Source organism: Siniperca chuatsi, linkage group LG19 (assembly GCF_020085105.1).
Source record: "Siniperca chuatsi isolate FFG_IHB_CAS linkage group LG19, ASM2008510v1, whole genome shotgun sequence".
In the NCBI taxonomy this organism is placed as follows: Eukaryota; Metazoa; Chordata; class Actinopteri; order Centrarchiformes; family Sinipercidae; genus Siniperca; species Siniperca chuatsi.
In genome coordinates, this window is record NC_058060.1 from 19,006,563 (window position 1) to 19,021,812 (window position 15,250).

Consider the following 15,250-nt stretch of genomic DNA (forward strand, 5'->3'; position numbering starts at 1 on the left):
AATACTCTGTTACAAGTAAAAGTCCTGCATTCAAAATTTTAGTTTTGTTTTCCATCTTTTTTTAAAACATAAAAATCTGACACATATTGCCTGTTTGGACTCTCCACTCGCTGAATATGACTTTGTTACTTCATTTACAAAACAATCATTTATAAGTAGGTTTATAGTTTTCCTTCTCCTCCTATAACCATGGCTCGTATAGAAAGATATGTTAAGATCATTATAATTTTGTTCATTTCTACTCAGTTATGCAGTTTGTGCTGATCATATGCATAATGAGTGCTTTAACTATTGATCCTTTAAGTACATCTTTTTTTTAAAGATCTTTTGGGACATTTTTGCCTTTATTTGATAGTGACAACTGCAGAGACAGGAAAGGTGGAGAGAAAGTGGTTGGTATCTTGGTTTCTGGACATAATTAAGCTGATATACTGTACTTTACACAGAGTGAGAGAAGTGAAGGGAGGGCCTTTTCTGTAATTAAAAAAGCTCCCTGTTACATAATCACACATATCTCTGAAGGGCTGTTCATGTGGTAGTTTTGGTGTTGTCACTTCCTGGTTTATTTTGGTAGTATTCTTCTTCCCTTGTGTGTCTTGTGTTTTTACTTCCTGTCTGTGTTTTCCCTCCAGTTTTCATTGTTGGCCCTCCTTTGATTGTTTGCACCTGTGTCTCGTTGTCTCACCTCCCCTAGGGTATTTAGTCTTGGTCTTTTCTTTGTTCAGTGTTGGATCATTGTTGTACACATGGTGTTGTTCCTTGCCGAGCCTTGACTTTGAGTTTATATTGGATTCTTTGTTCTCCGGTGGACCTTGGTTGTATTCTTGGATTTTGCCTGCTCCCTTGTGTACTGTTTTTCTACCTTGGACTCACGCCACTGCTTTCACCTCTGCTAGCCGGTAACTTATCTGCCTTTTGTCTGCCTGTACTTGCCTGCATACCACCCCACAATAAACACGGAAGTTCCGGCTACTTCACTTTGAGACTGCTTCCTCGTCATCTGCTTTTGGGTCCACATACCTCTATATAGCACCCCCGTTACGACAGTTCAGTGATTGGATCAAATGGAAAGGTTGGGATAATAAATTTGCATAGCCTGCTCGGATATCAATAGGTTTGGTAACCTGATTTCATACTTGTCGCTCTACATCCTTCTTGGCATAACCTGTACTTATGAAAATTTCCAACTACCATTCAGTAAAAAAATCACTGGTGGTGCACAAATGAAATGGCAAACCAACTCACAAAACAAATGTTTTCAATGCATTTTCAGTGTTTTAGATGGATACAACACACAGACTTTCTTTTTGTTGCAGAATCATGGGCAGAAACTACTAGTTTTGTTTTCCACCTTTTTTTTAAAAAAACATAAAAATCTGATACATATTGCCTGTTTGGACTCTCTACTTGTAATTAAAAAAGCTCCCTGTTACATAATCACACATATCTCTGAAGGGCTGTTCAGTGATTGGATCAAATGGAAATGTTGGGATAATAAATTTGCATAGCTTGCTCGGATATCAATAGGTTTGGTAACCTGATTTCATACTTGTCACTCTACATCCTTCCTGGCATAACCTGTAATTATGACTAGCTCATTCATTACTTCTCCTGAGTAATTGATTACCGATTACCATTGATGGTTAAAGCTCCTGGAGCACTTTCTTGTGCATATTAGTAGCTAATTAAGGAGTCAATCACTGATTAATATCAAAATATATTTGAAAGTTATGTCCCTCTTTCACATCCATCAATGACAGCCCCTCTGTCACCCTTCAAAGATCATGCTTATGTCATAAAAGCCCAAGCCCATGAATGCATGGTGTGATGTTTTGGAGGATTCATACAAGTCCAACCAGATTGTCCCCTGACAGGAATGTTTGGTTCTCAGTAGAAAAAGAGAGGCATGGCACTCAGAAAATAGAATTAATTTGTACACCATGAAACCACTGGATGAACTACATTCTGCACCAAACAGATAAAGAAAGATAAATTGAACTGGTTTGTTTATTAAATGTATAATAAAGTCCATGGTTTGTAATATAATTAAGTCCATGGTATGTAATTTACTCCTGCATCTGCAGCACATGCATGTGCCAGATGTACAGTACACAGCGGTAATGTTTTACATTTTGTGCACATTTCTTTTCTTCTCTTGAACATTTGTTGGATGAACCAGAATTTGCCGTGTGGCACCATACGCCTTTAAATTCTTGTTACCACCAAACTTTAATGCAACTCAAAATAAAGTCTAACTCACACATCAGTGGCTTCAAATGGCTGTGAAAGGTAACTGCACGACAAATTTGACTACAATACGCAGCTCGTCTTTACGTCAGTGCACACAGGGGAAAGTACTAGCAATAATACCATACACTATAAAAACTATAAAAAACAGGTCAGAAAATAAATTAAGTACCAAGTGGGCATAAGTATAAAATAAAATAAGTGTGAAGTACCAAGTGGGTTTACTGGTTGATGATGATAATATGGTATAAATACAATGTAATAATATAAGTAATAAGTAGTATTGCAGCAGCAGTAATGGAGGTATGAATAATAAATATGGGGAAAAAAACAAAACAAAAAATACAACTAAATATTGCACATGAGTATTACACGGATATTGCACAGTTATTCAAGTATTGAATGTAACAGAATGCTCCTTAAACACATATTGCAGAAACCTTTAATTTGCCTTCACATTGTTAAAGATACAGGTTGGATTTCCTTAGTGGAAAGTGCTGAGAAAATGTTTCACAAAAAGTCTGTCAGTAAGGGGTGTGGATGTATGTATTTTCATAACAAATTTCTTTGAGGTCAGAGGGATGTGAAAGTTGACTCTTTATCTGGTTTAATTTCCTGGCAATAATTTTTTTAAATGGAGCTTTTTTTAAACAGTGCTGCGTTTGTTGCTGAGACCGTACATTTGAGTTCAGACTGGTAAGCGTGCAATGATTGCACTTTCTGGCCACTTGTTGGGTCCGGCTATTGTCGGGCTGATATCGTGTAGTGTGAACTAGGGCTGAAAAATATGCAAAAAAAAAAAATGTATATTGCGATTATTTTTACAGATATTGTGACTGATATATGAGTCACAATTTTAGTGGGAAAGTTTTTGCATTTCATTTTCACTAAAAAAATATAAAGATGATGATGTGATTTTTGTACCAAACAAGCTTCTTGTCTGGAGAACATGATATAGGAGATGCTGACAGTGTGAGAGATTAAGGAACCTGAGAATGAAGGTTAATACACTAACAAAACAACCAGGAAGTAACTCCAAGTCTATAAAGACTGTAAATGAGTTACTTTACCATGTATGGTGCCAAGGAGAAACTTGAGTTAGTTGAAATGAAAGAAATTATTGCAACTGCAACAAGGGACCACAAGATGTTAAAGTAATCCTACTGTAGTCTCTGTATCCTCATATGCCTCACCTTGCATGCATATAATATACCTATCTATGGTTACATGGAACAGCTGCATATTAAAAAAATGTTAAATCTTCTTTAAATATTAAATTATGCTTCTCTCCATACTGAATCTCTGATTTTCAAAATGTGTATACAATTGATTTAAATGAAAAGATTTAAATGCCAACATCAGTGTTATTGTTCTCCATATCATACAAAACAAATCATCTAAATTCTGTTGTGTTGGGTCACAAAAGTAATCTCTTAGCATCACTGCTACCATGTGAACATGATTTATCCAAGTTGAAGGATTCAAAATTAATCTTCAACCAGGATTCTAATACCTTTACTTTATAATGAATGTAATTTCTTAAAACATGTAGTAGACTTTAAAATTATTGCATCATGGTACATAAGAAAGCTGGAGAATACAAGAGGTCATTTGCCAAGAGGATGGGCTTCTGAAATAAGCAAAGAAAGTTACTCCAACACAGTTGCATAAGGTCCTTCGTGTTCAGTTACACTGTAAATGGTAAACGTGGCTGCTTGAGTGTTTTGATTGACACACCCTTTGAATTAAGGCCAAAATATATTTTTTCCTTTCTGGTATGGAGAGACAAAGCTGCAAACACAGACGGCACAGACTGATTATAGACAGATAGAACAGAGTGCTATATCAAGTGAAAACTATCTGGGGAGGTAGCCACTGCTAGCCGTAGCTAAATTAACTTTTCCCCCCCAGGCTCTCTTTGTAATAGCAAAATAACAACTTTGATTAACAGACATCTTAGTAAGTCAGTTTGTTGACACTATCCCACATGAGTGTCTAACAGCCTGCGCCCTGTAGAACATAGAAACTGTCAGCAGAAAATACTAGATGACCTGTGTTTGCCCTGTACGTGTGCTGATGAACATGATCTTTGACTAATGGGGAAGTGAAACTTGTCTTAAGGATGAAAAACCAAAAAGAAACTAGGTGTAGCTAACAAAGTGGTCATTGAGTGATTATCTTCTTTGGAAGGACTGCCCTATGAATTTTAATTTGTCATTTCCTCTCCAGCCCCAGTTAAGATGATAAAAAGTTAATATAAAGCCACTCCCTCTCAACCCCCAGCTCAAATGGTATAAAGACGGAGTGACCAGGTGTGAATTTCACCTCCTTCACATCTGCTCACTGACTGGTGTGGGACATTCAAGGCTGTAAGTATTTCTACACTTCTGTATTGACTGATGGATTCATACATTACTGTGCAAGAGTGGTTTAATTTGCAGAATGGTGTTAAATCTGTTTGTAATAGGTACATCAGGCTCATTGGTTATAAACTGATTGCAAATTAAATTTGAATTTTCAATGTAAGAAGCAAAAGAAGAGATACTATTCAGTTACACCTATTTATTGATATTTATTCATACTTCTATTACTGCGGTGCGATATCCACCGTCTCATAATCATCTTAATAAGCTACACTTAACTTGACAGTACATGCACTATTACTTATTACTTATATTATTACATTGTATTATTATACCGTACATACTTATCATCAACCGGCAAATCCACTTTGTACTTTACACTTATTTGAATTTTATACTTATATCCACTTTGTACTAAATTTATCTTGCCTGTATTATAGTGTACTATATTCTGATTTGCTTAGTACTTCTATTCCTTTGTGCATTGACGTGATGGTGAGCAGCTGTAACAAAAGAGTTTCCCCTCGGGGATCAATAAAGTATTTCTGATTCTGATTCTGATTCTGATTACAAATTACTGGTGGAGCACAAAAGAAATGCAAAAACATGTGGTGTCAATGCATTTTCAGGATTTTAGCCAGATACAACATCACAGATTTTTTGTTTGCTTGTTTATTTCAGAATCATGAGCAGAAACTACTTGTCCAAAAACAATGAGCTCCATGAGAGACTACCTGATGTCCAACAACGGGAGTGGAAGGCTGTTTTCCAGGTGAGTAAACCCGATTTTTTCAGTCCAGAAGCCCATCAAAATGCAAACATTATTTACCTGCCTGTCTAGAATTTTAAATAATTATTCAACTTTTTTGAGAGAGGTTTTTTTTTTTTTCGGGGAGAATACACATTTTGTTAACAACCAAATGTCTCTGTTTCTGCCTGCAGGATGATGGTAACTTTGTCATCTATGGCTGGAAGCCTGTGTGGGCTTCAGACACTTACGGATCAGATGTTTTCCGCCTGTGCATGCAGGCTGACTGCAACTTGGTCATGTACAACAAGTGTAATGAACCCAAGTGGCACACAAACACATACATCAGTGGGGAGGCCAACATGTGCCGTCTTCAGCTGACCGACGACGGCAAACTGCTGGTGTTAAAGGAAGGTGAAGAACTTTGGAGCTCTGCTACCTCCAAAGGCACGAGATGATGTTATGCATGACAAGCCTTTTGAAAGTGAATGCTCTGCAAGTGAAAGTCATCCTTGGATGTCAGCACGAATTACAGTAAACCTGTCTGCTATGTAATCTGGAATCAAATAAAAACACAATTTCATAATTATAAATGTGTTTTTCCTATTATTGTACTGTAAATAAATGTTTGGTCAATATTTAGTTGAGACCAGAATCTGACTTTTTGACATCTATTTTACCATATAAAAGTATATATGCCATAGAAATATAGAATTTTAATGAAATGTAAAAATACAGTTACAACAAAATAAAGCTAAAATCAAACCACAGTTCTTCAGAGAGACAGAGAGTCAACTATACAGATAAAACAGAGTGCTATATCAAGTGAAAGCTATCTGGCAAGGTAGCCACTGCTAGCCGTAGCTAAAGCTAAATTAACTTTTTCCCCCCCCAGGCTCTCTTTGTAATGGCAAAATATCAACTTTGCTTAACAGACATCTTGGTAAGTTTGTTGACACTATCCCACATAACTAATGGGGCAGTAATTAAATCTCACCATGAAGTAAACAAACAAACAAACAAACAGCTAGCTTAGCACAGTATAGTAGTAACTGTTGTTTCAGCTGTTATAGTTTTACACTGTGAGTGGAAGAATATGAACATGATGATATTTAATGTCAACAAAGTGTTTAAGCAAACTTTTAGTCAAAAGTGGGGAAAAGTGAAGGTCTCACAACTCCAAAAGTGTAACTCCTCTGCATTATTGATCAATATTTCCATTGAAAAAAGGTTTGTGGAAACATTTTGATGTATAATTTGTTTGTAAAGACTGAAAACTGGGAGACTGAAATCTGTTTCAAAATTGCACATTTTGTCTTAAAACCCATTTAAAAAATCCCACAAAATTTCAAATAATTTTAAAGTTAAATGGAGTTTCTAAATGAACGTATGTGGGACCAGATCGCAGGAAAGGGTCAGAAGTTTGGTTCCTGCTGTCGGTGCTTTAGAGACAGACATTAACTTATCCCTTATATAAAAAATACATATACAGTATCTGATTAACTTGTGTACCATCCAATTTTTTTTTTTGTTGCATGTCAATTGACCCACCATCTACACCAATCAGATAAAGAAAGATTAATTGAAGTTGTTTGCTTATCAAATGTATAATTAAGTCCTTGCTGTGAAATTTACTTGCTGTTTATGCAGCATATTTACATTTTTCCAGCCAGAGCCAGACATACACAGTGGAAACGTTTCACCAGCCTCTGCAGTGCACCTGCTTTATGCGAATACACTGATCTCCAACCATCTCACTGTTACAAATATCCAAGTTCATCTCTCAGCAGGTGATGCAAGGAATGCTGTTTTCAAATTAACTTCAAATAATAAAAGGATTTTTTCAATGTGTAAACAATAAATTTATTGTTACCTACTATTCGATTTGTATTGGGTTGAATTAATCAGCTTGTAAACTAACTGTTTTATCAAGTAAGGAACTGCTGACACTGTAAGAGATTAAGGAACTTGAGAATGAAGATTAATACTCTGCATGCATCGAGAATGAGTGTAAAAATCTATGAATATTTGAAGTGCATGGACATTTTTGTGATTCAAAATGTTGTCTGTGTACATTATAAAACAACCAGGATGTAACTCTAAGTCTATGAGTCTTATAAAATACTGTAATTGATTTACCTTGTATAGTGCCAAGAAGGAACTTTTATGGTTATGGTATTAACCTGCATTAAAATGTATAACAGTTTATAAGGGTGAGTGACTATCTCTGATTCTGATTACAAATTACTGGTGGAGCACAAAAGAAATGCAAAAACATGTGGTGTCAATGCATTTTCAGGATTTTAGCCAGATACAACATCACAGATTTTTTGTTTGCTTGTTTATTTCAGAATCATGAGCAGAAACTACTTGTCCAAAAACAATGAGCTCCGCAAGGGAGACTACCTGATGTCCAACAACGGGGAGTGGAAGGCTGTTTTCCAGGTGAGTAAACCCGATTTTTTCAGTCCAGAAGCCCATCAAAATGCAAACATTATTTACCTGCCTGTCTAGAATTTTAAATAATTATTCAACTTTTTTGAGAGAGGTTTTTTTTTTCAGGGGGAGAATACACATTTTGTTAACAACCAAATGTCTCTGTTTCTGCCTGCAGGATGATGGTAACTTTGTCATCTATGGCTGGAAGCCTGTGTGGGCTTCAGACACTTACGGATCAGATGTTTTCCGCCTGTGCATGCAGGCTGACTGCAACTTGGTCATGTACAACAAGTGTAATGAACCCAAGTGGCACACAAACACATACATCAGTGGGGAGGCCAACATGTGCCGTCTTCAGCTGACCGACGACGGCAAACTGCTGGTGTTCAAGGAAGGTGAAGAACTTTGGAGCTCTGCTACCTCCAAAGGCACGAGATGATGTTATGCATGACAAGCCTTTTGAAAGTGAATGCTCTGCAAGTGAAAGTCATCCTTGGATGTCAGCACGAATTACAGTAAACCTGTCTGCTATGTAATCTGGAATCAAATAAAAACACAATTTCATAATTATAAATGTGTTTTTCCTATTATTGTACTGTAAATAAATGTTTGGTCAATATTTAGTTGAGACCAGAATCTGACTTTTTGACATCTATTTTACCATATAAAAGTATATATGCCATAGAAATATAGAATTTTAATGAAATGTAAAAATACAGTTACAACAAAATAAAGCTAAAATCAAACCACAGTTCTTCAGAGAGACAGAGAGTCAACTATACAGATAAAACAGAGTGCTATATCAAGTGAAAGCTATCTGGCAAGGTAGCCACTGCTAGCCGTAGCTAAAGCTAAATTAACTTTTTCCCCCCCCAGGCTCTCTTTGTAATGGCAAAATATCAACTTTGCTTAACAGACATCTTGGTAAGTTTGTTGACACTATCCCACATAACTAATGGGGCAGTAATTAAATCTCACGATGAAGTAAACAAACAAACAAACAAACAGCTAGCTTAGCACAGTATAGTAGTAACTGTTGTTTCAGCTGTTATAGTTTTACACTGTGAGTGGAAGAATATGAACATGATGATATTTAATGTCAACAAAGTGTTTAAGCAAACTTTTAGTCAAAAGTGGGGAAAAGTGAAGGTCTCACAACTCCAAAAGTGTAACTCCTCTGCATTATTGATCAATATTTCCATTGAAAAAAGGTTTGTGGAAACATTTTGATGTATAATTTGTTTGTAAAGACTGAAAACTGGGAGACTGAAATCTGTTTCAAAATTGCACATTTTGTCTTAAAACCCATTTAAAAAATCCCACAAAATTTCAAATAATTTTAAAGTTAAATGGAGTTTCTAAATGAACGTATGTGGGACCAGATCGCAGGAAAGGGTCAGAAGTTTGGTTCCTGCTGTCGGTGCTTTAGAGACAGACATTAACTTATCCCTTATATAAAAAATACATATACAGTATCTGATTAACTTGTGTACCATCCAATTTTTTTTTTTGTTGCATGTCAATTGACCCACCATCTACACCAATCAGATAAAGAAAGATTAATTGAAGTTGTTTGCTTATCAAATGTATAATTAAGTCCTTGCTGTGAAATTTACTTGCTGTTTATGCAGCATATTTACATTTTTCCAGCCAGAGCCAGACATACACAGTGGAAACGTTTCACCAGCCTCTGCAGTGCACCTGCTTTATGCGAATACACTGATCTCCAACCATCTCACTGTTACAAATATCCAAGTTCATCTCTCAGCAGGTGATGCAAGGAATGCTGTTTTCAAATTAACTTCAAATAATAAAAGGATTTTTTCAATGTGTAAACAATAAATTTATTGTTACCTACTATTCGATTTGTATTGGGTTGAATTAATCAGCTTGTAAACTAACTGTTTTATCAAGTAAGGAACTGCTGACACTGTAAGAGATTAAGGAACTTGAGAATGAAGATTAATACTCTGCATGCATCGAGAATGAGTGTAAAAATCTATGAATATTTGAAGTGCATGGACATTTTTGTGATTCAAAATGTTGTCTGTGTACATTATAAAACAACCAGGATGTAACTCTAAGTCTATGAGTCTTATAAAATACTGTAATTGATTTACCTTGTATAGTGCCAAGAAGGAACTTTTATGGTTATGGTATTAACCTGCATTAAAATGTATAACAGTTTATAAGGGTGAGTGACTATCTCTGATTCTGATTACAAATTACTGGTGGAGCACAAAAGAAATGCAAAAACATGTGGTGTCAATGCATTTTCAGGATTTTAGCCAGATACAACATCACAGATTTTTTGTTTGCTTGTTTATTTCAGAATCATGAGCAGAAACTACTTGTCCAAAAGCAATGAGCTCCGCAAGGGAGACTACCTGATGTTCAACAACGGGGAATGGAAGGCTGTTTTCCAGGTGAGTAAACCCGATTTTTTCAGTCCAGAAGCCCATCAAAATGCAAATAAATAAAAATTTAAAAAAATTAAAAATTTAAATAATTATTCAACTTTTTTGAGAGAGGTTTTTTTTTTTCGGGGAGAATACACATTTTGTTAACAACCAAATGTCTCTGTTTCTGCCTGCAGGATGATGGTAACTTTGTCATCTATGGCTGGAAGCCTGTGTGGGCTTCAGACACTTACAGATCAGATGTTTTCCGCCTGTGCATGCAGGCTGACTGCAACTTGGTCATGTACAACAAGTGTAATGAACCCAAGTGGCACACAAACACATACATCAGTGGGGAGGCCAACATGTGCCGTCTTCAGCTGACCGACGACCGCAAACTGCTGGTGTTCAAGGAAGGTGAAGAACTTTGGAGCTCTGCTACCTCCAAAGGCTCCAAAGTACTAGATGACCTGTGTTTGCCCTGTAAACTGTATGTCTGCTGATGAACATGATCTTTGACTAATGGGGAAGTGAAACTTGTCTTAAGGATGAAAATAATAATAATAATAATATTAATAATGGGAAATTGGGAAATTCTGGCTAAATGTCAGTTTTGTTACAGTTACGTGGAACAGCTGCACATAAAAAAAGGCGTAACATTTCTGATTTAAATGCCAACATCAGTGTTGTCGTTCTCCCTATCACACAGAACACATAATCTAAATTCTGTTGTCATCTCTTAGCATGCCTGCCATCATGTGAACTTGAGCTACATTTACCCAAATTGAATGGATTCAAAATTGATCTTCAACCAATCCTCTACTTTATATTTAATGTAATTACTCTTGGAGGATGATTGCAACAACAGATGATGACCCACTGGCTTAAAAATGTGTGTCAGTCTTTGAAATGATTGCATTATGGTAAAAAATATAAAAAGGGAAACCTGTAAAAAACCATCTCAACATCCACCTATCTGAAATATTTTTTCCTTTCTGGTATGGAGAGACAAAGCTGCCAACATCAAATATGATCAATCAATCATTTCTGTCAGATCTGCTCCTAAAAATACAGTGGTCCAGACTGATTATTTAAATAGTGAATTTGAATCTCAAAGATCTGAGAAGAATCTTTTCTTTTAGTGATGATATATTTAGAGCAGATTTGTGCCAAAACTGTGCCCACAAAAGGGGCAGTAGTTCTTTTTGATGTTGACAAGTCATTAGTGTGTTGGTGCTGTGCCTCCCCTTATTATTGCTGTCATTTCTGAAACTGAAATTGTGTGCCTTAGACGTGGCTCATCTAGACAGCAGCATTAGCATTATCTGCTTTGCTACTTGTGCCAAGAGTAAATCTCATTAACAATGAGAGGAATTGGCAGAACAGGGGCTCACTCACAGTCTCTCTGTGTGCACTGTGCGCTAAACATAGAGGAAGAGGGTGAGTACTATATAGATCTGTGATTACAACTGAACTGTATACGAGTGCGGATCTGATACTATTTCCACTGAGCTGCTGATAGTGAGGTTATGTGAATGATGAGTTAATTAAAACATGCTGGTGATGGAGTAGAGTATGAAATATACAGAAAACCCAAATGTATTTTCCATATCAAACAAGCCATCAAATGCAAATACTTATGAAGTAAATATACTTCAATCTGCAAATTATGTTCCTACATAATGACTTGTGTTACAGCTTCTGCTCCAGAGGTATTTTTAAACCAGAACCACTAGATGGCAGACAAGTTTTATACTAAAAAACAGTTTTCATTAAGTAATATACACTTCTGCTTGATACTTAGAAATACAGACTGAGTACCGTATTCTTTTTGGATTGGGCTCAAAAAGAAAACTATAGACAGGCAGTACTGTTGCAGGTTTTAGCTTTTTGGGCTTGGATTTTAACTGCATCTTAAATCAGCGTGTTGGTGCTTTTTGACCAAGACCTTGTTCTGGTTTACTGTAGGTTCTAGTTTTAATCGCTGTTGCAGTGTTCTGGGTTTGAATCCAGATTTGGTTTATGCTGTAATAAATAACCTACACTTAACACACCTGTCCAAATATTCACAAAACAGAAAAGAAGAAAATCAAAACAAAAGACATGAATTCAAACCAACATGGGGCCTGGACATGCCAAGACAGAGGGGTGGCCAGAGGTGGCACAGGCCACCAGGTCTGATTAGCCACCCCTGATGTCCCCTGTACCAAAGTCAGAAGTTGATAGGTAGTTGGCTTGTTAGTATCATGGATGAGATGCAAAACCACCACAAAGAGTCGCAAAACAACCACAGAGACACAGAACTACTACATAGAGACGCAAAACAACCAAAAAGAGATGCAAAACATCCACAAAGAGACACAGAACTACCACAAAGAGACGCAAAACATCCACAAAGAGACACAGAACTACCACAAAGAGACGCAAAACATCCACAAAGAGACGCAAAACATCCACAAAGAGACACAGAACATCCACAAAGAGACACAGAACAGCCACAAAGAGACACAAAACAACCACAAAGAGACACAGAACAGCCACAAAGAGACACAGAACAACCACAAAGAGACGCAAAACAACCACAGAGACACAGAACTACCACAAGGAGATGCAAAACATCCACAAAGAGACACAGAACAACCACAAAGAGACGCAAAACAACCACAAAGAGATGCAAAACATCCACAAAGAGACACAGAACAACCACAAAGAGATGCAAAACAACCACAGAGACACAGAACTACCACAAACAGACGTAAAACAACCACAAAGAGACACAAAACAACCACAAAGAGACACAGAACAGCCGCAAAGAGACACAAAACAACCACAAAGAGACACAGAACTACCACAAAGAGACAGAAAAAACAACAAAAATGATGCAATACGGCCATGAAGAGACACAGCACAACCACAGACAGACACAGGACAACTACAAAGAGAGGCAAAAATATTACAGAAGACATGGCCGTGTCATTTGTGGCCTGCGTCTCTTTCAGTCTGGGTGTCTTGCTCCTATGTAGGAGGGGTCAGGGGTCAGGGCCATAGTCTCATACTCCAGGCTATTTGGAGTTACAAGTAGCAGCTTTTTATTGATAGGACTATTATTTCATATTATAATATAATACAAGTTTTTTGGCATTAATTTACTACACTGAATAATTATTGTAACTATTAATAATGTATATTTTATTATTACCAAGAACCTGGCTTTGAATTTGAGTCATTTTCACTCATTTTACGAATGTGCCCCATTCATTAAAACTATGCCCCAGTCCGCCCCCCTTATAAAGTTTGACTTGCTTCAGATTGGGGTGGTGGTCGTCCTTTTTTAGGTACCGTATACGTTTTTACTACAGCTTCTAGACAGGCTCGCTTTCTGTGCCTATACCTCAATATATTGTGCGCACATACTGGTGACTTTACGGTACTCCATCTCTCTGCGCACCGTGCCTGGCAGCACGAGCTCACGGCTTCAGATCCAGCAACACCTACAATGACGCGTGTGGAAGATGGTCGAAAAATGAACTCTCCAGCATAAAACAGATATCTGAGGCGAGCAGCGAAAGCAGTGGACTCACCGGGAATGATTTCGCTTCACCGACTGAGTTTTGACTCCCGCGAAGCTTCAGTGTGAACAGACAGATAAGCAGAAAACCATTTCGCCAGCTATTTTGCATGCAGCCTACAAGGCGCATGAAGTCTGGGATAGGCTATATTGTTCCACCCTGTTCAGTTCGTCCAGCGATCTTGCAATGTGTGCACTGCTGTTTTTTTCTGAAGGAGGTGTGGGGGGTTTCTTACTGACCGAAGAGTGCCCGTTAGAAGCAATATCCATTTTTCTCTGCAAAATGTTTTGAGCGCCAAGGAGTCTGAGAGCTGCTGGTGTCGTCTGGGGGTTTCTTCACTGCGCAGACAAGCGGCGGATCGTCTCTGCGCTACCGCTCGTCTCGTCTCCTCCACAACAACACAACAGACAGTGAAGGAGGCAGGGAGGCGGAGAAGGTCTTCGGGTAGGAAATCTGGAAATATACGGCGTTAAAATGACGATGTCCGTCCCGGAGAGGAAATCAGGATCGGAGGGGAAAGAAGAGGAGAGCGAGGATGAGAGTGAAATCCTGGAGGAGAGCCCGTGCGGCCGCTGGCAGAAACGGAAAGAGCAGGTTGGTCTGTTTGTCTGTGTGTCTATCTATAATATATATTTGTGTGTGTGTGTGTGTGTGTGAGCGGTTTTCCTTAAAATGCAAGCAATCTGCTCTTTGATTAGGACATAATCATATCAAATATCAATAAATCGATCAGTTTGCCCTCTCTGATCATGCTGGACATCCTCTGTTATGCAAGTCTTGAGCCAGGCCGAGGTATTATTGCCCCATGATGTTTTGCACCATCCCACCATAAATCTAACACAGTGACATATCCGTTGATCTGCTTGCAAGTCTATTTCAGTGGGTCCCGGTGACAGGAATAGTTTTCACCCCACCACTTCCTTCTCAATTCTTTGTCTGGTGGATTTCTGTTCAGGATCTTCACGTTAAACCCGGGACCTGGACTTTATGATACACTCTGACTCTTAATTCAGGGTTGCAAATCAAGCTAACACACTGCGAGCTTGTAAAAGTCTGACTCCTTCTCTTTATAACCTAGATTGAAGCTTAAATTAGCCTATATGTTGTATCATAAAAACATGCATGTGTGAGAGAGAGATCAGGAGAATTGTTGCATAATTCAAAATGTAGTTCATATAAAGGGCAACTCATTAAATATAGACATTTCAAGTCAAGTCAGTTTTATTAAGGGAACCAAAGAGCTGAAATGATTAGTAGCCTAATTGGCAAATATTTTGATAATCGATTAATCGTTTGAGTCACTTTTCATCCTAAAATGTCAAACATTTGCTGGCACTAGCTTCTTAAATGCGAGAATTAAAAAAAAAAGTATATCATTAAGTGGATATCTCGAGGATTTGGACTGTTGGTCAGACAAAACAGGCAATTTGAAGATGTCACCTTCGGTTTCAAGGAAGTTGAGATGGAGACGTTTCACAATTTTCT

At 37.6% G+C, this 15,250-nt stretch overlaps 4 protein-coding genes across 7 annotated transcripts in view; all 4 read left to right on the forward strand.

The window, feature by feature from the left end:
- The first annotated feature begins 4,513 nt into the window (after positions 1-4,513).
- On the forward strand, positions 4,514-8,371 carry LOC122866352 (mannose-specific lectin-like). The gene is made up of 3 exons (XM_044175893.1): positions 4,514-4,616; positions 7,710-7,803; positions 7,973-8,371. Exons 2-3 carry the CDS (start codon positions 7,714-7,716, stop codon positions 8,234-8,236), a joined length of 354 nt encoding a protein of 117 aa, XP_044031828.1. The 5' UTR covers positions 4,514-4,616; positions 7,710-7,713; the 3' UTR covers positions 8,237-8,371.
- On the forward strand, positions 5,281-5,951 carry LOC122866353 (mannose-specific lectin-like). The gene is given in 4 exon segments (XM_044175894.1): positions 5,281-5,336; positions 5,338-5,360; positions 5,363-5,382; positions 5,553-5,951. Coding segments are annotated over 4 exon segments (348 nt in total). The 5' UTR covers positions 5,281-5,295; the 3' UTR covers positions 5,817-5,951.
- Positions 8,372-8,484: 113 nt separating the features above from the next.
- Positions 8,485-11,082, forward strand: LOC122866351 (mannose-specific lectin-like). Its single transcript, XM_044175892.1, has 2 exons — positions 8,485-10,223; positions 10,394-11,082. Exons 1-2 carry the CDS (start codon positions 10,134-10,136, stop codon positions 10,697-10,699), a joined length of 396 nt encoding a protein of 131 aa, XP_044031827.1. The 5' UTR covers positions 8,485-10,133; the 3' UTR covers positions 10,700-11,082.
- A 103-nt stretch (positions 11,083-11,185) lies between these two features.
- LOC122866349 (nuclear receptor-binding protein 2-like) overlaps positions 11,186-15,250 on the forward strand; it is a 42,959-nt gene continuing 38,894 nt past the window's right edge. For all 4 annotated transcript variants that reach the window (XM_044175887.1, XM_044175888.1, XM_044175889.1 and 1 more), the window contains exon 1: positions 11,186-14,359. In XM_044175887.1, coding sequence (XP_044031822.1) covers positions 14,240-14,359 — 120 coding nt within the window. In that variant the 5' untranslated portion in view covers positions 11,186-14,239. The remainder of the gene's footprint in view (positions 14,360-15,250) is intronic.

What these genes read in the sequence shown, in the direction of transcription:
- LOC122866352 (XM_044175893.1), top strand. Translation starts at nt 7,714, where the DNA reads ATGAGCAGAAACTACTTGTCCAAAAACAATGAGCTCCGCAAGGGAGAC. An exon ending in AGTGGAAGGCTGTTTTCCAG is followed by an intron (nt 7,804 to 7,972) that starts GTGAGTAAACCC and finishes TTCTGCCTGCAG; the next exon opens with GATGATGGTAACTTTGTCAT.
- LOC122866351 (XM_044175892.1), top strand. Translation starts at nt 10,134, where the DNA reads ATGAGCAGAAACTACTTGTCCAAAAGCAATGAGCTCCGCAAGGGAGAC. An exon ending in AATGGAAGGCTGTTTTCCAG is followed by an intron (nt 10,224 to 10,393) that starts GTGAGTAAACCC and finishes TTCTGCCTGCAG; the next exon opens with GATGATGGTAACTTTGTCAT.